The sequence below is a fragment of the Rhyacophila brunnea genome, unplaced genomic scaffold, assembly GCF_057557595.1.
Source record: "Rhyacophila brunnea isolate RB1 unplaced genomic scaffold, BYU_Rbru_1.0 scaffold_4, whole genome shotgun sequence".
In the NCBI taxonomy this organism is placed as follows: Eukaryota; Metazoa; Arthropoda; class Insecta; order Trichoptera; family Rhyacophilidae; genus Rhyacophila; species Rhyacophila brunnea.
The window spans coordinates 44,031,087-44,054,964 of NW_028233068.1; the positions used below are offsets into that span (position 1 = coordinate 44,031,087).

At 33.0% G+C, this 23,878-nt stretch overlaps 2 protein-coding genes across 3 annotated transcripts in view; one reads left to right on the top strand and one right to left on the bottom strand.

The window, feature by feature from the left end:
- Nucleotides 1-23,878, top strand: part of LOC147067414 (polyamine-transporting ATPase 13A3-like) — a 123,406-nt gene that overhangs the window by 72,776 nt on the left and 26,752 nt on the right. The window contains exons 1-3 of one of the 2 annotated variants that reach the window (XM_085953931.1): nt 15,743-15,957; nt 21,049-21,461; nt 22,538-22,705. In XM_085953931.1, coding sequence (XP_085810057.1) covers nt 21,327-21,461; nt 22,538-22,705 — 303 coding nt within the window. In that variant the 5' untranslated portion in view covers nt 15,743-15,957; nt 21,049-21,326. Of the gene's footprint in view, nt 1-6,896; nt 7,041-15,742; nt 15,958-21,048; nt 21,462-22,537; nt 22,706-23,878 lie in introns of those variants that run through there. The other variant, XM_085953932.1, reaches the window with a different exon arrangement.
- On the bottom strand, nt 2,308-4,911 carry Polr2L (DNA-directed RNA polymerases I, II, and III subunit Rpb10). The gene is made up of 3 exons (XM_085953936.1): nt 4,756-4,911; nt 3,831-3,966; nt 2,308-2,864 (listed from the first exon to the last, which is right to left on the bottom strand). Exons 2-3 carry the CDS (start codon nt 3,923-3,925, stop codon nt 2,756-2,758), a joined length of 204 nt encoding a protein of 67 aa, XP_085810062.1. The 5' UTR covers nt 3,926-3,966; nt 4,756-4,911; the 3' UTR covers nt 2,308-2,755.

Genomic DNA, 23,878 nt, shown 5'->3' on the forward strand with positions numbered 1-23,878 from the left:
AACTGGTTTGATATTTCAGAAGTTGATTCAATTATGACACAATGACTGTGATAAGACTTTTCTATCCATACTGATAAACTAAGAATTTATAAACAAAAGCTTACAACAGCCATAACAAGCTTAAATCCAAAATCTTATACATGAAACCCACTAAGTTATTAACTGTTTATAACCATGTTTATTGCAGAAAATATGTTGTATCTAAAATTATAGTAGGTCGTGAATTGGAATTTCTATATAGCCTATAAGCCCAGTTTAGTATAAGGCGAAATACTACATTAGTCACATTGATTGGACCACGTTTTATATTTTTTAAACATTTTACCTGTTGACATATCATCTCATTTTTAATTTATTATTATTAAAAAATGAATATCGAATTGTTATCAATTATATCTGTGGTTTTGGTCTCTCTTCAGTAGGAATTGCCATATTTTAACAATCGTCAACGAGTATAATAATAAATTTTAAATATTTTTGCATTAGTAACACTGTATAAAACTATGATAGAGTTCTACTATTAACTAAAAACTAATAAATCACACTTACAACCAGTTAGAAGCGTGGTAACGATATACAGTGTTTGTGATTGTCAGAGTTGCAGTGTATAGTAAATATTTCGGCATATCTACTTTTTATAGATAATCGTCAACGTAATGTGTGAGGATGTCTATTCCGAATTCTCTTCTCTCCAGTCGGTCACACTCTGCCTCTCAGCATCCTTTTTGATTTTGTCCGACCATCCGCTCAGGGGGCGTCGTAGAGGCTAAATGCGTCTTAGTGACTGACTCATATTAGTCTTCACTCCCTTAAAATACAGGCTATGACAGCTATTTCGATTGTAATGTTATTATCGGTTTTCGTAATAGCATATTATGCTGATTTACTTATTACATATTACCAAACCAGTGATCCCATGAAAGATAGGCGATGAATAGCATTGGGATTTTTTTTTAAATTATTTATATACCAACCACTTTCAGTAAAATATACTTCTTTAGTTGACACATTTTTTTCTTTAACGAAATTCATATATAAAAAGTAATCCTGAATTTCCGAATTGAAAATGATATCATTCCAATATTTGGTATTGCAAATTATCTAAGAAATCTCAGTTATTCGAAAATGTTGCTTGATCAATATATATGTATATATTTTTTAAATTTGATATTGTCGCTGCAAGTTATTTTTATATTTGTTCAACGTGTTTTTTTTCAACATGACCCCAGTCTATATTGTCACAGCAACTCACGATGAAGCTGTTTGGTATTAACATATTTAATAAATTAGCAATTTTAGCATAGTTTTCCCTATTTCAATGACAATAGTATTAACACATTATGTGCCAACATAATTTTAGTTAAAATTCTTTATGTTATTGGTTCTGTCACTGTCTCTTATTCTTTTCCTACAACGACCCCGAAACGTTGAGGAAGAAAGACTAAGGTGACAATACCAGTATCAAAAAAGAACAATAATAACTGTGAAAGTCTGAAGCAATAAATCAATATTTTTTTATGTGAATTATATTGATATTACAATGCTATATAATATAACATGGTTTCTTATTATTATAGACATGAATAAGATACAATATATTGATACTAAAATTAATCTCTCACAAACACAATCAATACTTTGATAATTTATTATTATTATTTGGCAAGTAAGTCATCAAAGATCTATGTTTTGAATAAATAAAATTACAGTGAATGAATAATTAGGACAATTAAGATTAAAATGATGTAACTTCATAGGTAGATACCAACAACTATAACTTCAGATGCAGCAGTTTCGAGAACTAATAGCTCGCAATACTCACATTGTGATGCCAGCTTGTTAAAAATTTTCCAGTCCAAGCAACATGAGTAAATGTACTTCAATGTTAAATATGCAATTGTAAATTTTATCTAGCTGTTTTCAACATTCTGTAAATAAGGTCTTGTTCTCAAATAAACTAATAAAACCATTCCAAAAAAAATATTATTTATTTGAAATATTAATTATTTTAATTAGGTTTTATTGGGGTACAAAACATTTTATACATAGGTTCGTGGAGTCTAATCCAATTTTAGGCATAAAATGCTTAATCCAATTAATGCAGTTATATGTTTGAATCCTTTCCACTCATAAATAGATGTGGTGATGTGAAAACTGCCCTCAACTCATGTTTAACTATCCCTTATTAATTGTACTTCCATAATTAACAGTACTTAAATAGACAATTATTATTTCATCAGAAAATAAAGAATTATCTAAATGGGTAAAGTTGCTGAGCAGGTTACAAAGTGTTTGATAAATAAAAGATTTGGTAATAAAGAATCACACCTTTATTTAAATTTTGATTTATTAGCCAGAGCAGCTAGACAATTTATTCAATATGTTTTCCTCTCTGCATAAATCAATGATCCTGGAGACCATATACAATACAACATCTTGAAACATATCCAAAATATCCATTATAAAAACATTCAACAGAAGAATAATAGTATAAAAAACATTGTATTCATTTCGAATTTTACAATGCCGCTTTGTCATTATGATAGGTAAATTTACAATTCAATAAAAAATTACAACTTCCTTTAAAAACAATGAATATTATTTGGTATATTTACTGGAGATGGTACTATAATATTGAAATAAAGTCACTTCAACTGTCATAATATTATGAACAATTTATTTCAATCGTTTATGAAAAAAATTCACAGGAAATAAATTAATCTAATTTTTATAATACAAATAGAAAGGTTTAAGTTCATTTCTCAAGTGGAGCATAATTAAGAAGCTTTTCAATTAAGTCAACGTGTCCCAAGAGCATTCTTCTGCAGCAGTATCTCTTTAAACCGAGGGCATCAAGGGCATCTCTGTAAAACAAAATTACTTCTATTACTCGCTGGACCAGCTTACTTTTGTCAAGATGTAGCGTTTTCTTGTACCGCCCAACACATCTATCATAACAACTTATCTTAAAGCTATGCTGATGTTCTCAAATTTAATTCAAAATAAATTTATGATGTTCGATTTGTGATTCTTAAAATGTACATTTAGTTATCTGTTAATATTTTTTGCCTATCATTGAAGATAATACAAGTGATTTAATATTTGTAATCTTAATTGTTTAGACACTATAATTATCTATAAATATAATCCTTAATTAGAAATTACGTATTAATTCAGACACAGGATATCAATAAAGTCTATTAATAAACATTATCTTTGATTTCTAACGCAATTACATAAATTTTTATAGAATGGTTATCTCACTGAGTTAAATTTGTAAATATTGTATATATTATGGTAAATTCATACAGGTTCACTAATAAAGTCTTGTTCCCGCAAGTTTTGTGGATCGCCTGCATAAACAATGCACATTTCCTGTTTAAATTCTTTCCCCACAAGTCAAACTCTCACGAAATCACCCCAAAATGGTGTAATAAAATCAGCTCATGCTCAGAGGCTTCAACAGCTTAATGACAAGAAATGTTACCAACCATGCAATGGCCAAAGTTAGGACATACATAACTAAAAATATACTCAATGGCGGATTATCATTGTCTTAATTGACATTTTTACATGTTTAATTGAAAATACTACTTAGCCATCCACAGTTTACTAAAACCTAGTATTTTGCAAACTGTTTGGGTTTCGGGGATGCGCACAAAAACTTTCATTAATTATTATTATTAAATAGATAATTATGTTACAACAAACTGCATAGTTTTAAATTATGACCATGAGAAAGAAAGACAAAAATCGTGTCTGCCTTAGGAATCATGGTTTTTAGTCTTCACTGCAACCAAGATGAAAAAATTAATTGAGAATATGCTTACCCTTCCGTATATTCCGCTTGGAGCAATCCAAGGTATGCCTCCCATTTGTTGCCGATTACCTTACCGCATGTGAAACATCGAACAGGAATGATCATTTTGATTTAATTTTTTACTTTACTCAGGGAATTGATAAGACCTGAAATTAAGGATAGAATTCAAATGTAACTGACATAATCTATACTACTTAGTAATAAAATTGGAAATTGGATGTCAGTTTGTTCAGTTATAATTAAAACACTACCGGTTTCATATTGAAGAAACTTGCACAGCTTAAAGACTACATTGCTGTACTAATTTAGTAGATTTTTATATTGACTCTTCATATTTCCAAAAAAATGTATTGTAAATAACCCACTTGCAAGAATATGAAATAAAGCACGGCTTAAGAAGTGCGCGTCTAGAAATACCTATAACAAATTCTGCGTCAATAACTTGCAGCATGTCATCGCTTCATTGTCTATAACCGTCTACTCTTTATTGTCGTATTTCATGCGGACGAAGTTGTGGAAGATCGCTAGTAAAATAAAATTGATAAATTCAATCTAAAACTTAAAAATGACTGCACAATAATTTATTTAGGTATTAAGATAGACCAGTGCATAACTCTTACTAATGGTGGTAGCAGGTGAACTACAATGACCTCAGACCTGACACCCATAGAAAATAATAAGAAACTGATCATTCTCGATATCCCCGAAAGCCGAGTATCAATAATTTATTAATTATCAATCGACAATTGAACCTATCTGTTATTATAACCAAAATATTTCAAGACATAGATTCAGAATGTGCTGAAATGTTTCAGTAAATACTAATTTCATAGAGTGAATAATTTAAAATCAAAGTCAATATCAAATAGCAATGAGTTGAGGTTATGTTATACAGACACATTGCGTAGTTTTTGATAATCACTAAGTTTACTTACCTTGACGTTAATCAAAAATTAGAAGATGGGATCAACTATTACTACGTAGCATACAACTTTAAAATATTTGTACTTATATTGCGCACTATCAGTATCGGAATATTTCTGGACAAACACAACAATCACTTCGTTGTCGAAATTTGACGTTTCGAATGTTCTGACGTTCTGTTGCGAGCCAATACTATTTTGTTGGTCGCACTGAGAAATGCGGCTAATGTCGTAGTATATAAGTTACACACTCCGCTACTAGATGGCGCTGACTTAACTTGAGTGTTGTATTTGGAACAATTTTTTTTATTATAATATATTTATTTAAAATAGCGTTCACACTAGATTAAAAAAATATATAGTACTTACATTTACTAAATAATACTGTTGTTTTATATGCGAAAAACTAGCTAGTTTGTTTATATTATTCAGTTAGTGTTGGAACACAAAACATAATAATAATATGTATGCTGATGTTTTTGCACTTGAAGACCGATTCAGATGACACGCGAAATTTAAATGGTTTTTAATTATTGACATACAAATTTCTATGCATGCATGACATATTTGAAATTATGTATCTGTGAACAATATCATTCTTATTATGTAGTAAACCGGTTTTATGATTACATTATTGAATTGCGTTTACGTTTTATCACTTTTATCAAGACGTGTATTTTGACCAGAATAAATAACTATTGACTAGGTACCTATAATAATATAAACAAATACGTTTACAGTTAGTAGAACTTCGATTATTCAGATTGTGCAGATCAGTGGGTCTATTCTATACTTATCGACCGCTAAAGTGATAAAAATATTATCAAACTTAGGGTAGGTTTGTATCAAAGTATTAGCAGTTATTGTAACAATTACAATAAGATGTTTGTAATTGTTACAATATGTGCTAATACTTTGATACAAACCTACCCTAAGTTTGATAATACTTATCACTTTATCACTTTAGCGGTCGATAAGTATAGAATAGACCCACAGAACCAAAAATCCACTACATTTTTTTATTGATTTTTAAGGCGGCAGGAGGGGATGAGGTTAAGAAAATTTTCGCTTAAACCACGGATTACCTCACTTTTACAGATACATTCTGTTCCGGAACGCACCGGAGCGCCGTTCCAGGTAGTAAAATCGGCAACATTGTCGTTCCGTCTCATGGAAAAAATAATGTTACCATTTGAGCTAGAATGGCCATAATATAACAGAAAATCACGCTTATTTTTTATAAAACTTAACTCAACTAAAAAAATTAGATAACTATGTTAATATTTTCATAATATTACCGAGCGTTCCGGTTCGTAAAATTCTCCATTTCGAGTGCTGGGATCCCCAGATGGTCGCACTAATTTATGAGTGCCATGGATCTTCCAGTAGCCACAGACAGGTCTTGTGTGTTGCAGAATACCGTAGGAGTGGGGCCAACCCGTTGAAAGGGCTGTTTGATAGCCAACTCATCCGGCCAATGATCCTCAGTCGTACGGTCCTGACGAAGAGTAAGAACTGCAGTGCTCGAAATGGACAATTTTACGAACCGGAGCGCCCAACAATTTTCTGATAATATTACCATATTTTATGTACCTACTTAATAATTTTATATATAAATAAATGTACATATTAATTTTTTTTATGTAAGTACCTGCCAAGATCAGACAGTCAAATGGGATAAAAATCCTGTGGCATTCAAGACTAGGGCATAATGTTGTCGGCGCCCCACAGATGAAAATTGTGGATAACCTCGCGTCATTAAAAACATTAATATGATTCCAATAAGTTTAGTACTTACCTATAAATTTGAAAAAATATATTTAAAGAGAATGATTAGGTACCTATATTACTTTTCATTTTTCCACAAACAGGAACTGCGCTCCGGTGCGTTCCTGTCCATTTCGAGCGCTTGTAAGAAGTAATATTCCATTTGCCTGCATAATTTGTATTTTTTCCGTTTTTGGGGTGTGCGTGCCTGTTCATAACATAAGTCAGCCAGACCCACCCACGTTCCCGATATTTTGCCAAACATAATATTATTATCGTGGTAATTATTACTAGGTACCAAAATTTGGAAATTACTGACTTAGGTGAACCGTGTCTTTTTACCAGCTGCGTAAACTAATAAAAATATTTGTTTCTATTGTCGACAGCGTGTCGTGCAGGAGGCGAAGGCGCGCTAGCTGATGGCGCCTCTGAAGAAGGTGCTGGGGGGCAGGGAGCGGTGGTGGAAGTCGAAGGAGGAGGCCACAGAAGAGGGAGAGTCCCAACATGTGGAGGCTGAGCACGATTCCATGGTAAGAATACACACTAGACTTGAGAGTGGGTTGATTGTTAGGGCCTCGTATCAATTATTATTGAAAGGTAGAATTTTTAGATTACTTTTCGGATATTAACCGTGGCTTTATTCAACTTCGATACTTTCTTTTGGCATAGAGATCTACTCTATGGAGTTTAAAAGTAAAACGATATTTTTATTGAGTTAGGTACGTTTATTCCCAACACGTGGTGTACCTACATATAATAAGAAAATTCTGCACTCTGCCCCATACGATATTGCTAATCTGAGTCAAGAAGTAGTGTCTATGCAGTAAGTATAGTAGATCAGATTACAACAATATGTTTCTTATCGATGAGTCAATATTTTCTTAATGCCTAATCCAGAATATCAAACAGTTCTGACTGTAGGTACCTATATAAACATTGTATAAATACAAACATGGTCATGTTGTTTTTGTATTCCACCGCGGATGAAAAACAAGTGATAACTACTGACAAACATGCAAGTATGGTCATCTTTTGAGGATCTTTTTTACTGTTGCATCGAAAGTAGCGACGCGTGGTTTTGTGGAATGTTTTATTATGTTATTTTATGAAAGCGTGGACGGTTAAAACCACATTCAATCCTAGCGATGTTTGCATTAAACCAGTCTTTCTCAAAGTGGGAGATAACGCCACCTTGTGAGAGCTGGAGGCTTTCAGGGGGTCAGTAGAAGGCTCAAAGAAAATTAGGGGGCGTTAAGGAAATCTAGAGGGGCGACGGCAGACAATTTATATCTTAAAATATATCCAAATTATATCAAATAATATTTCTGATAGCATTCCCATCGTATTTGTGTGAACGTGGATTTAGTACAGTAGAGCAACGTTGCTAACTAAAAAGAGAAATCGGCTGCAAGTAAGTTGTTACTGAACGCGGCGACTTACGGCTGTTTTTAAGTGAATTCGACCCTGATATTAACAAACTCGTCGAAATGCATCAGATTCATCCTTCACATTAGATAAGTTTTAAATTCAAAGCCTTCTTTTAATGTTAATAAAAATACTTCTAAATATGATTAGGTATGAGTTTTATTTCCTCTCATTGAAACATTCTTTGATCTCAGAAATAGGATATGGGTTACACCATATCTATCCTATTCATATAATAATGCATGTTTAAAAATTATATTTGCAATAACTGTTGGGGGGCACTAGATTTTTTTTAAAATCTCAAAGTGGGCGGTGGTCGAAATAAGTTTGAGAGCCTGTGCATTAAACAAATGATTCGTGCATTTGTGTTAGGTACCTACGGAAAAAGTTTATAAGCCAACTTAACTATTATGAAGAATGATTGATAAATGAGAAGTAGGTAACTAAGTATGTAGGTGCCTATAATAATATAAAATATTATATTATAAAAAAGTGTTGGACAAAGGAAATTACTTGTCATACACATAGTGTTGATAAACTCAATGATTCTTCTTTTTCAGTGCTCACGCACTAAAAATATATAGATTTGATATTTATCTTTCTTATGTACCTATTTGATATATAACTGTTCCAAATAATAATAATTTGTACGAAGGTCAATCATTTTTTTTTCGCAAATTTAATACTGTTTGAGACGTTTTAAAATAAATATGGGGAGGCTGGGGTAGAACCAGGTGACGTTTGAGTAATATACTTGAATAAAATACACCCAGGAAAGTTGTCACAAATTAAAAAAAACATTGCATTTGTCCCATTCTGCTCTATCTGGTATGTGCTGGTGTGATCAGATAGGGAAGACAACGACGAAAATTGGTATGAAGGGTGGATGAATCTAGAATCAAACTTTCCGTGTTATAGAATGTGTTATATGTCAGAATACCCGCTAGAAGTAGTCCTCACGCCAATAAAGTTCGTTAGGTAAATTCTACACAAGAAAGGTAGGTACCTACCTATTTGCATATTTTTGGTAAAATATCGGTTTTACGACATTAAAGTTACCATTCTCCTGTCTTCTAGTTTTTGTGAAGTGCAGAAGACCGAACGGAGGACATTGCAAAAGGTCTCCAAGGCATGCACTGGCATCCGGTATGGTTGGGCAAGTGGCGACACAATGCAGATCCAGTGCATATATACTCGTAACCACTCGTAACTCGTAAAAGACCTAGATGTCGGTCTAGCAGGAGCAGACGTCCCGATAAGGTGCAACTGCTATTTGATGTTGATTTGCGCACCCACCAGTGTTGCCATATTTTCAAAGTGGAATTATAGTACAGAGCCACCAAAATTATAGTATTTGGGAAAAAAAATATAGTACACGTTGTCATCTGTTGAAAATGTATAAGTACTAGGTTTTTTGTTTCTCAGAAAAAAAATAACGGAGAATTTGAGAAACTCCCAGACCCCTTTTTATTTAGGTACCTCTTCCGACCAAAAATGCTTCCCGAAGAATTCAAGAAATTTCATTTTAAACTAAGTCAAGGGATTTTTTTACGTTTTTCGAGAATTTTTTTTCCAAGCTCTTCAAACCTTCTTTTATTGCGAAATTATGGTAGTTTGCACCAATTTGTCGAACGGAAATATCGAAATTTTAGTACTTTTTACATTTTTTTTCCGATATTCAAAATTATCTATTTTGGGCGTACTATACCTGTTTTATATCGTACATAGTACGCGGACCAAAATTATAGTCCAAATACTATAATTATAGTACGGTTGGCAACGCTGAATTATTATTGAGCCCTGATGCCTCGTTTCGCCTGGGCTTCCCCTACTGAAAATAACCTTTTATTTACAATTTACATTATAATATAGTTTGGCATTTTTGATACCACATACATACATACATACTAGCGGTGACGTATGATAGCCTACTGTTCAATTTAAAATTTGGGCATGCACATTTTTGTGTTTCGTTTATCTTGCACATGGACTATAAAGAAGGGAGTCGCAGTCAATAATTAATTTTATGATTGAGGTACGGTTAGATACAAGGTAATATTATTTAGGCAGTGGCACTGAAATGCTAATTTCGTTGGTAGTGCTAGTTATTGATTATCTTTGAATTGAATGCCATGCGGTAACCTGTTCGCAATGAATGAAGATTTTTGATTGCATATTTCATTCAAATTCTTATAAGTAATTTATTTCAATATAAGTAGGTACTTATAACAATCATAATTTTCTACAAACAGTTTACTATATTACATTCGAAGTGTGAAGTGTGACCAATAACTAGCAACCATCGAAGTCAGTTTTGTGCAGTGCTCGAAATGGACCGGAACGCACCGGAGCGCCGTTCCGGTTCATAAAATCCTCAAAAAAATTTCGTTCTGTCTCGTGGAAAAATAATTTGACCGTCTGAGCGAAATTGGCCATATCCAAAATCTAACACACTTATTTTTATAAAATACCTACTCATAAAGTTAGATAAGTATGTAAATATTTTCGTAAAATTATCGAGCGCTCCGGTTCGTAAAATTTTCCATTTCGAGCGCTGGTTTTGTGTCGACCTGACTATTATATTATAGTGGGGTTTGGGTTATGCAAATTGAATTTTCATGAGAGTATCTACTAGTTAAATACCTACAAGAGGTCATAAATAAGTTTGAAAGAAACGATACCAACACCTAAATAAGTCGCATACTCTGCCAAAAGAATCTGACACCATTCTACTACCTATTCTATTTTTTTTATAACGGACAAATCGTCACTCGACTCCGCCAACCGGTGAAGATGGCATACTATACGTTACCTTGTTTTCAATCGATATACATATTATACATATGCTGCCCACTTGGATATTAGATAATAATATACATATAGGTACCTACTTTGGACTTTTATACACGAGACATTTGAGTAGATCGCCCGTGTCGAATAGAAAATAAAATTGTTGTTACCAGAATTTAATATAAATAAGTGAAGTCTGAAAGAAAGATTATTAGGTGAAAAAAGACAGCCGAGATTTACAGTGTATATATTATTTAGTGCATACATGCACAAATTAATATATTATTAATATTAACAGTGAGCAACAGTGAATAATAATTATTGTTGCACGGGAGCAATTAGTGCGCCAAACGTGGTGAAGCGAGGGGTTGTCTACACTGTTATTTGTTCACACTATTACGCGATTTCGTCCGCGTGAAAGGCAAAAATATTAAAATGGATATCACTACTGTGGACGTGAATGAAACCAAAAAAAACGAAGAAGAAAAGAAACGATGATGAAGAGGAAGTGATTGGAGAAAAAGAAGAAGAATGGCAGACTGTGACCTCTGGAAAAAAACCTAGAAGAGACTGTGGGGTCGCTTCAAAGAGAAACGAAAACATCGTCATGATAGCGACGGGAAGTAAAATACCATTAAAGTTGAAAATAGCGCAGATGCTCCATAAGGCAGGAGTTAAAGTACAGAAAATTTACAACAAAAATTTAAAGACGTACATCCAAGTAGAAAACGAAAAAGAAGCAGATAAAGTGAAACAAGCTGGAGAACTCAAAGATCTCGGTTTTGTGATTAAATAGAATGACTCCTGCTCTTATGGAGTAATAAGAAAAGTCGACATTGATATGGACCTCCAAGAACTGCAAATGGAAATCAAAAGTGATGCAAAAAAGACCAACCTTAAGAGGTTGACAAGAAAAAGTGATACAGGAGAGCTTACGAAGACCTCGTCAGTCAGTATTAAATTTAGGGAGAAAATATTGCCGAGAACAATTCACATATATGGCGTCTCTTTTGCTGTAGAACCGTATGTATTCAGGGTACCTAATGCAATGCTACAAATGCTGGCGATATGGGCACATTGCGAACAATTGCGGCAGTAAAGTGGAAACGTGCCCCAAGTGCGGTGAAAACCACAAAACTTGCGAAAAAATGAGGAAATTACGTGCATCAATTGCAAAGGTAACCACGCGGCAAACAGCCAAAAATGCCCAAAGTGGCAAGAAGAAAAGAATTGCAAAGAAGCAATGGTAAAAATGAACATAACTTTCAAGGAAGCAAAAAAAAATATGTTAAGTAACAGCTATGCTAACATATTAAAACAAAAAAAAAAATCGTGGGAAGAGATGAAAGCAAAATAATTCAAAAAATAAAGGAAAACAAAAAGAAAGAAGTGGTGGAAGAAGCTTCAGGCTCAACAATAACAGCTACAAGTAGTAGCGGAAAGCCTACAAAAATAAGAAATATTCAAAGGGGAAGACAGAGGTTAATGCGATGGGAGAAATTATGAAAGTCTTGCTGAAAGGGGGAGACTGGCAGCAGATCATTAAACAACTAATAATTAAAGCAGTGGACTGGGTATGCAAAAACTTCAAAGAAGGAAATTTAGGAGAAATTCTAGGGATGGTTCTGCAACAAAATGGTTTTACAATGGAATGCCAGAAGTATGAAGCAAAAAAAGAATGATATTATAGAGCTTTACTCAATAAGACAAAAAATAACAATAGCATTAATCTCAGAGACTTGGCTGAGGTCTGAATTAGACTATCTGAAATTCAATGATTACACGATGTATCGAAAATACAGAGGGGATGGATACGGAGGAGTAGCGATTCTGGTCCATAAAACACTGGCGTCTAATGAAGAAAGAAAGAAAGACGGAAGAGCTAGGCAAAATAATTATAAAGCTATTTAACAGAATAGGAGTGAGGACCTGACCGACGGATCCCCTTCTAGAAGAGAAGAGGCGATATGACAGCGAGTCGCAGTCAAAGCCTCGGTAAAATCACAAAAAAAAATATATAGGTACCTACATGATATAACTAATTATTACTATCCGTTTCCAAGGACCTTGCAGTTACTTATAGCGCCTGTACACGTGCATGGATTTACTGGCACCAATAGTGTGTAAATTAAACTATCGCGATAATTTACTGTTTACGCATAATAGTGCTGACTGTTTTGACAATCTCATTCTTCAAGCGTACCTAAGCGAGACGCGTTGTTGTCATTGTATGGTGCCATTTGATAGGTTTTGAAAATTGGTAGCCGTCAAAATGCGCTGCGCGGTGTAGTTCATATTTTTTTCCAGCAGGTTCGCCATTATCATTCTGCTGCGCATTGACGTACGTCATGCAAGTTAACTATCGCGTGAAAATTTATGTGTTTACGTTTACATGCTTCTGAACTTTTTTAATCCATGCATGCAATCTTGCAACTTGCACGATAATAAGTGTTTTCACGTGCATTTTCTTGTTATGGCCGCGATAATACGTAGGTATTATCACCAGTTAAGAGGGGGCTCAAGAGAAGGAGATTGAAATATAATCTAGTATCAAAAGGACATCGGCGTCGTTATGACGTTAATTTAAATCGATATTTTCGCAAAAATCACTTATCATCGGAGATTTTATTTAAAAAAAAAAATATATATATTATTGGTATTGTCGGCCGTCTTACACATTATTATTTGATAAACAACTGCACGTGTCCGCCGATCAGAAAACAGGGCTGTCAAAATATTATATGGATTAATATTAATTAAAATGTTAATTTCGTCATAGTTTTTAATCAAACCTGTAAGTACATACTGATAACTTGGGTGGATATCGTAGCAAACATACTATTGATATATCTACGGGTATATTATTATTATTACCTAATTCAAATTGAGCATAGGTTGATACTCAAATACTATTATAGTATGTTTATGATTTCGAGAAAATAATATGATGGTATATAATCCATATCAATTATTTGAAAACATTACATTTGCATGTAGGTACATGTATAATATAGTGAAAAGGTCAGATACCTGTTTAATTTGCAAGATAACATCAAAATTTGTATATACTTACCTAAATGAAGAATGACATTCATGAGTGAGCACGGCTCAAAGCTTGGAAAATGTGTTTTTTTTCAATTTGAAAATATTTGAATTGTGTATTATTTTATTACAGATTCATAATACATTATATAACTAATAGAACATACTGTTTTTTTTCTATGAATAAAAAAGACTGGAAGGAACACTTTGTGTCACGGCAATCAAGAAAGACCGGAAAATATGGCCAACAATGCATGATACACAAACAAAATTACCTATTTAAGTTTACCGCACACGTGCAGACCACGCGATATTTGTTTTCGTCGCTTTCCAAAATGGCGAATTTGGTTGCCAGTTTTTATGGCGATGAATCAGTATGTTCCTTCCTGTCTTTTTTTATTCGTAAGTTTGTTTACTATGTACACCAAGAAATTTCCATTTATAAAATCGGAAATGAGTTTTGGAATATAATGCAACTAAAACTGGAAAAATTCTATCATGGGTGTTTACTTCTTAAATTAGTTGACCCCAGAAACAACAGGTCCATTCCACTACGTGAACCACAGTGGATATTATGCCGGGTCCACATTGGCAACATGTCGCCGACAACCTCGTTAAATTTTACGATAAGTATGATAGTTATCGTAAAATTTCTTAAGCCATTATGATAATTATCGTAAAATTTATCGAGGTTGTCGCGCGACATGTTGCCAGTGTGGATCCGGCATTAGATGCACAAAACTTGAATAAAATATAATATAAATAAAATTTTAAAAGTACAAAATAATTAATTGCGTCGACAGCCCTGGCGTCATTTTTTATACGCCCGCCAGTCGATGGACTAATAAAAAAATAATGTGTCTAGTGCCTGTATGTTAATAATTATTTTTAGGCACTCATGATATAAATTATTTCGCCCATTGGCTTTACATACAATTACCTACCACTTGCTTCACTAGTATAAAAGTGAAGTTGCGCAGGCAATAAAAAGTCACTTTCTTTTTATAATAGGCAGACACTAAATTCTACGTTTTAAAAAATATGCATTAGAATTCAACAATACCTATTATTTTTAATACGTAGGTCCTAAACATTACAAATAAACACTATTCATTAGTAATGTTTTTTGGATAGCACATGAAATAAAAATGTAGGTAGATATGTATTTCAACATCCTTCGTATGTTTAGTTCTCGGACAATTTCAGGTTAAAAAGTTATTAATATATTATTAAGTTTATATCGTGGCTAACACATAATCAAAAAAGTTATCATAACCATCATATCAGTTGCAATACTTCCCACCAAAGAACTGATAAACATATTGAATTTAGTAACATTTATTAGAAAGTACTATTTTTTGGTCACCCCATAGCTTCACTTCACAAGCTTCACTTGGAGGGAGTTTATTGAGACAAACATTGGCGGCAACCTTTCTATATTTATTAGTAGACCAGTTATTATGGACCACATGTAAAAAAATCATATTTTCAATTCTCAAGGCCGATTCTGTAGAGCGTCCCCTTAACGGGGTGAGTAGGTGTATGTACATAGGTATTATATTCAAAAAGTTTTTGTTAACACTGGCAATAATATTATAATATTGATGATCGGAGATCAATTACCTACCTACCTATCCATTGATGTTGATTTTCATTTCTTAAAAATTGAAAAAAATCGGTACAAGTCAGTTATCCTGGATAGAGCGGCAAACACATTTTGAAAATAGCCGATATAAGTACTGGATTATTTGTTAGGATAATAATAGGATAGGTAACCTAACCTAACCCAAACTAACGAATAATCCAGTATATCGGCTATTTTCAAATTGTATTTGGCGATCCAGTCTAAATAAGTAATATAGTAATAAATCTTGGGTTGTGAAATTTGAACGCGATACGAACATTGATACTTCCTGGCAAATTCTTTGTTTGTTTATTGCTAATCGTATATCTGACATTTGCATTGCATTGTACCATTTGCACCGACTTGTTTAGACGCGTTTGTTAGTCACTGAATTATGTAGCTTTGTTCAAAATATTCTTTGTGGAACGATTAAAATACAGTGTATTAATAATTATTGTACCTACATAAGTACTATGTTTGTTTGGTTTGCTGTCAAAATTTAAAAAAAATGACAGTTTGTGAACAGCTGTGGAACACGTGAATTTAATTGTAATTTTTCTGTGTAGGTGTGGTACCTATGTCTAATCTATTGTTTGTGTTTACATTTTGAAATTGACAGTTTAAGTGCGGAACATGTATAATATTATAAAGTAACCAGTAATAAGAATTTGGAATATTAAACGTTTGTACATAGTCAGTAAGTTTATGAATATCGCAATTATCTCGCATTTTTTTTTCGTTAAGGGTTAGCAAAAATTATCGCCCAAATTGTCTCGGGTTCATCATTGTTTTGAAAGTTTTATTAATTCATTGATTCTTCAGTTAATCCATGATTGACATAAAATGATAGGTTAAGTTAAATTCTATTAAATTGTATTATGTAGTAGACATAAAGCTATGTATATTAAAAATCTTCTCCCTGCCATAAATAATAAGTGCAAGAAGTTTAAAAGAAAATCAACTTGAATATTACATTAGGTAAATTGTAATATTTTACCATAAATTACTAGTAGGTAGGTACCTGCTTTCTTGCAAGGTTAGATAGGGGACATCCTTGTAATTTGGAACACAAACTAAACATTACATTTGAAGTGCTGAGGATTGACCTAACACAAGTTCACTGGTGACCAAATTGAGTAAGTCATCTTAAAAGTTGTGAATTAATGTATGCTTCTTGTTACACATAGAACTATAACGGTAGGTACCTATGTGGCGATGTCAAAACTGACGCTTATTCATGTTTTAAGTATATTCCACTGGTACTAGTTTAATCCTCAGCACTTTTTATTGACATGTGATGGTCTGTCCGCTCGTTGCACCCAGCTTCACGATCAATGATATGTTGGAAAACAATGATGCTGTCATCACCGTGGCCATGGTGACGTTACGATAATTGGGAAGAGTTTAGGCGCATATAACAGCAGAAAAATTAACTTCAACAATTAATTTTTTTACAATTTCCATGGATTAGGTAGGTATGTATACATAAATAATTACAAGATAAAAAGAACTTTTTATATACAACGTTTTTAAATTCTGTTGAACCATATAAACTTGACTTGACTAGCTTAAACGATCGAAAACATTTGTACTTGACATGTCATATTGATTTCCATAGTAACGCACGTATATATTAATAATTTAGTTGCTAGGACCCCAGACCCCTAGCAACCAATATTGGTGTCGAAATAAGAATGAAAACCTAACCTAACAAATATTCCAGTATATCCGCTATTTTCAAAATTTGTTTGCCGCTGGCTTCCTGTATAGTGTAAACCGAAGAGAACAGTGTTTTATTTAGACATGAATTTTTTGTCAGTACCTACTATACGATCCAAAGAGGTAGGATGGTCTTTAACATACGGCCATATATTTCCGATACAACATTTCACGGTGAAGTGTGATATGACGTACTGCACACGTACAAGTTTCCTGACACGTCTTTAATTATCCATATTTTTAGATTTAATCCCAAGACTTACTTAATACACTCATCAATAACAAACAAATATTACCAGAATTTTGTGAAATGTTTGTAGCTTGTAAAATAGGTTGCTCTCGATATTTATAGATTAAAAAACATAGTATCTGTAAGCAAACATTGATTTTCATTCATTCCCTGGCATCAAGTGACACAATGGAAAAATACCATAATCATTTCACTACTGCAATCTATCTAGTGTAAGAAGTAATGACTAGTTTAAATGGTAAATTCAATTAATTGTTAAAGATAAGTTGTTATAAGCCTGTCGGAAGTACAAGGATCTCCCCATCTCCAAAGTTAAAAAAAAAGATATAACGTTCTTTTAGATTTAAATGTTATAAGAAAGTAATAAGTAAATAAAGTAAAGAAATATTTACACAATAATTAAAATATAAAATCATCATGCATCGAATATCAACATTTTATCCAGTTATTGATAAGGAGTACTGATAAGAGGTTTGCCATGCTGTACTTACCTATAATTTATATAAATGCATTTCTTTATCTGTAATCTGAGTGAAGTCATGATTTATATTTTGGTGGGTGTCATGGAATAATGCTATCAATTTCATAGCATTCTTGTGAATAATTATCATTAAGTATTCAATACATCATCAATATTTTACACTATAAAATAAAAAAGAAGTTTTGTAATTATTTTTAGAGGCTTTGAATGTGACCTGCTCTTATATCGCTTCTTCTCCTCTCCAATTCTGTTGTTCAAAAGTTATGAGCAGAAAACGCGAGGCCTAGGGAAACCAGTAATTTTGAGGCCCCTCCTTCAAAATACAAAGTTATGAGAAATAAATTGTTAAATGCTAGTTTTTGTTCACGTTCTTTAATATTATTTATTTATTTAATAAAAGCTTTTCACAATTTCGTAACGGTAAATTTCTTGATTATTTTGGAATAATCAAAAGTATCTCGTCAGTCTATTTAGTCGTTAAAGCGCCAATATTCCATTGTAGCCACCGCGAATGAAATGTTTGAGGATTATTGAGTTGTTATTACCTTGGTTACTCTATGCAATTAGCCAGCTTGAAATCATAATTTACTTTTACTTACTATGTAATTCGTTGTGTAAATGTGTTTAAAACCAATGTGTTCATAATTATTGCTCTTGAATCGTATTGATTTGATGCAGAGTTTGGATTGATGACGTGTTGCGCAAACATAACAAATTGTGATTCATTATTCACTATCAACATAACAGATATTTATTTCATCTGCGTAATGAGGATATAACTAATTAATTATATTAGCTGTTCTGTTAAAATGTGGGCCACTCTTTAATATGAGATAATATTTTTTTCATAGTGGTCTCATTTGTCTGTCCCTGTCCAACTTGTAACATTATATACTTAATATAATAATGAAAACATATAATGATAAGACAGTGTGTCAAAGATAAATGAAAATATGTTGGTGATTCACATTATAAGTACCTACACGCCAACAGTATTTTATCAGAATGTATTACTTAGATATAATTTAAAATAACAGGTTTTAAAATCTATTTTATTTCAATCTAATTACACTATGCGATTTATGGTTATCTTCGACAGCCAGAGGGCCGGGCCATAAGACGGGATGCCAAATTAAGGTTTGGTTAGTTTAAAATGACATAAGTTACCATTTAGGTTCTTAGTATAGTTGCCCACGTTGGCCAAGCGGCTTAAGTGTCGGCTTATAATGTCATGGGTCTCAGGTTCGAATCCTGGGTCTGGCCAATACTCATATTGTTTTTCAATTTGGAGGCCCATAATATCTCATAATATCATAATATAGGATCATATTATGATCCTATTAGTCAGACATGGTCAGAGACTCAGTATATAATTTATTTGTACAGGGAATTAAATTTAAAACAAAACAATGAAAATTCTCATTTTCTTCTCGACAAACACATATACTGTTCTAGAATGAGTAAGCCGTTGCTTGTTACAATGGTAGTTAGAGAATGCATTTTTGGATATCCGCCATTTGGTTTCTTAGTCAAAATGGGAATATCGACAACTGTACGAATTCAAGTGAATATTTTTATACTAACAGTGACCCGCAGAAATATGTTAGTTAAAAAATCAAATAGGACATGTTTTAGTCAAATTAAATTTAAATCACATTAGTACATTGGTTTACAAACCTTGCCGATGTATTATTTTATTGGTATCATCATTACAACATAGTATTATAAACAGGTTAGTTTGTATTAGTTTCCTAAGGCAGTGGAACTCAAAGTGGTGTCAAGAGCAATATCCGTAGGCGCCGCACGCTGTTTGAAAAGAAGATTCTAGAATACACAATGCACAAACGCGATAAAGAGCAGGTTGTTACACCAGTTTGTTTCCTCCAATGTTTCTTGTCACAATATAAAAATAGTTTCTAAACGTAAATGTACAGCTAACAGATTATTTATGTTTTATATATTTACATTACAATTTTATAAATTTTCTTTGTGTACATCAATTTATTATAGTGAAATAAAAAAAATTATTAGCAGTAGGTAATGAATTTAATGAACATTTTGTAATAATTAAATTTAAGAGGAGGCATTCTGTGTCTGCACATATTGTCCGATAACAATAAATCGGCAATAACAGAAAGTCGCTGTAATTGCATTTAGAAGACTTCTAGTGACGTACCTATCATGGTGGCAACGTGTGCTTGAGGCATGTTTAAATAATGTATCGGCTCTCCTTTTCGATGCTACTTCTTTTCTTCTTCGCAATAAACCAAAAGATTACTAATAATAATTCTAACATCACTCCTGATCGTTTTAGACATATTTTTTTATTATAAAAAGCTATGTAAATTGACATATCCATACACCATGGGAACGAAAATTGAAATGATAAATTTGGGGGCGTTCTTCATTTGACAACGGTCATGTGATTAGCTGCACTAGAGGGGATTGTTGGACAAGAAGTTCTTGTTCGACAGTACACTTTGCCTTTTTATGGTTACAATTATTAGTGTTTGGTAAACTTTTGCCCCAATGCAAATGTACTAAGTACATGTTTTCCATCTACGACAGACATAAAATAGACGAGATATACAAATAATACGTTTTTAATTAGATTTGAATATTTTTTATAGATTAGCTTATTTTTTGTTTGCAGGCTGATGTATATAACATGTGTCTATAGGTAAATCATTCTACAGTGACACCATGAGCGATTCGCATGTGTATTGTTATCATTTGCTACAATACCTATTTCAATGCTAGCAAGCAGTTCTATTACAGTTGTGAATCGCTTTTGCCGTACCCTTGGTGCTGCTGCAGAATGATTTATCTGCACAATAAATAATAAGAAAGTCATAGATAATATATTCGAATAATCCTTCTCGATGTAAAAACTGACTGAAATTAATGTAAGTTCATGATTATATGAGTCGCTTAGTCACCAAACCGCTCTGGGCGATTTTTCAATAAAATTAATTTTGAATGTATGTATGTGCTATATCGATAGGTCTACTAGCCTTAAGAGGTGTGAGTTTTAAATTCCGCCCTGTTTCGTCAAAAAATCAAAATGGATTGAGCAGTTTTTCGTGATTTACTCGAAACTCAAAAAAACCTCCAGAGCTGGTTTAGAAACTGAGCGACTCATATGTTAGAGTGGCCCATTTGCATGTTCGAAATAGCCTTTACAATGTTGGCGGCTTTATTTAACAGGTACTATTAAATTTATTACTGGAAGGGATAAATTAAAAATCAATATAAACGTTTTTAAGTTGATTTGAATATCCAAATGTGAAGTGATCAGAAAAAAGTTTAATATATTTTATTATCACCTATTAATTTACTTCCAAAATGAAGTATCATAAATAAACAATGGACTAAAAGAGAATCGGTCTCAATGTGAAGTGTGAAGTATTCGAAGACCTTAGAATAGGCAAATAACTTTAAACTACGGTCGTCATCAGTCTCTGTTTTATCATCATTATATCAAGATGGATCCAGAGCGACGCCCACTCCTCGGAACTATTAATGGCGACGATGACGACTGTGGGCTTCAAGACATTTCTGATGCTGATATTTCAAGTCAAGAATTTCTCCCTTTGCCAAATACCTCAGAAGGAAAACAGGTCACTACCGGATACTTTTATATCATTTGAATTATTTAATAGGTCAGCTTATTCCATGTGTGTATTTTGTGTATCTTTTCCAAAACCGAGTTCAATGGTATTTCTTGGTTTATTTTTCTTTGTTTTTTTTTTATGAACGGGTGTGCGATAACCAATGACATTATTAATGGACAATGCACTCAGTACAGTAGCTAGCAAGTAAATTCGCGCATAGCGACGTTCGCACATGTATAGGTAGACGTCACGTGATAAAATTTCACAATTTCCATTATGCGATATCACGCATCGGGAATTTATAGCAATATCACCTTTATTGTAATGGCATTAGAACAGTGTTTCTAGTGTCAATGTTCATATGAGCGAACGATATTGATATTAAATATGAATTATGCCATTCGGCAGACCCGACAAAAAGCATCGGGAATTTGTAGCAATATCACCTTTATTGTAATGGCGTTAGAGTAGATTATGCCATTCGGCGGACCCGACAAAAAGTGAGTGTCATTTTTTTTCCAGATACTTCGTCCATATTAATGTCATTGGCGATAACTCTCAGAAATGAGATAAGAGAACAGACCATGCAATGTCCCGTCACATCTAAGGTGAACATGCAACGTTGAACCTGATTCAACTGTGTGATACAGATGCCTAAAAATACTTTCAACCTGATATGTCTTTTCTTCACACCAACTCAGATGCTGGCATGATCTGTGAATACACAAAAAGCTAAGAAAACAATATTTTTAGGAGATATGGACCATGAAGTCTTTTGTTCTTCAATCTACAGTAGTATGGTTATACTACTTCATCCTTAGAGGATCATATGGGCCTCCACAGAGTGGAGGTTGTATTAACAGATTTTGTTTTTACGAGAAATGGATGTTAGACACTTGCTCAACCTATTAGGTCCATACTCTGATTTCAAACACAAATTGAAAAACAATATGTGTATTTGCCAAACCCAGGATTCAAACTTGCAACATTAAGCCACATATGATTATATAGAGTAGATATTATGTTGAAAACAATCACTGTAATAGTAGTACTTAATCGTTGTATTGTTATCTTTATTTTAGGTACTGTATGGTTACTGTCCGTGCCTCCACCGCAAGGTGCTGACGTGGCTGGGCACCTTCCTGTCCTGCGGCCTCCTTCTGCTCATCTTCCACTGGCGGCCCAAAATTAAACTAATCTGCACGCACACCAGATGCTCCCTACAAAATGCCACTAAACTTCTTATTAAGGTGAGCTATAATTGTGAACGTTTGTAATATCTCCCAATTTAGTCAAAGGTCAAAGATATGAAAGAAAAACCTTCGATGTAGCTGAAGACTTTGTATAAAGTTAAAGTGAAACTTGTAATATGGTTACTAAGATTGATGTAGCTACTGAGCAGGCACATTTGAGATTTTATTTGCTAACGTAGACATGCCATAGTATATCACTATTTGCATTTTATTTACAAGCTGCGTATTCAGAGCTGTCAAAATGAAGAATAATAACTTAGCACTATGGTTACCAATTCAATCATACTACAAACGTTCAGGAATTGCTGTAAAATGTTGTATACAAAGAGTTTGATATTTAGTCATAGTTTTTGACTATTGTCTGATAACGAGAAATTGGATTTAACAGGAAGTCGCTGTAGTCGCATGTAGAAGACTTCTAGTTATGTATCTGTCAGAGCGGCAACGCGTGATATAGTCGTGTTTAAATAGTCTACCGGCTCTTCTTTTAGATGCGACTCCTTTTCATCCTCGCAATAAACCAAAATTTTACTAATAACAATTCTAACATAACTTTTTATTATAAAAATTTTCAAATTATGTAAATTAACAGATCCTTACACCATGGGAGCGTAAAATGAAATGATAAATTTGGGGACGTTCCTCATTTGAAAACGGAAATGTGATTAGCTGCGCGGGAGGGGATTGTTAGTTCACAGTTTTAAAATATGGACAAGAAGTTCTTGTTTGACAGTAGAGAGGCACACTTAAAATATTAATATAAATATTAATAACCGAAATTCTCTCTCAAGTATTTCTCTTTATCTGTTCAACTATCTTACTGTTACCCTTTGCGATTAATTAAACTTTAATACAATATCATGCTAATTAAATTTGTTTATATTTTAATGTAATCAATGTGATGTCAATGCATATTTAGATATAAAATAATAATCTGAAATTTTATAGTAATTATCTGTTTGTATTTATTTAAATATATTTCTCTCTTGTATAAATTTACATTAATGCATCTACATATTTAAAGGCATCTAATATGTAATGTTGTGCATATTGAACATTTCATATTGCATATTAAACATTTTCGAAAACGCTTCTGAGAAAATAACATATTAAAAACATAGAAAAAATCTTTTTGAAAATCGAACCTGCATCTCTCGGGTTTCGCGCCCA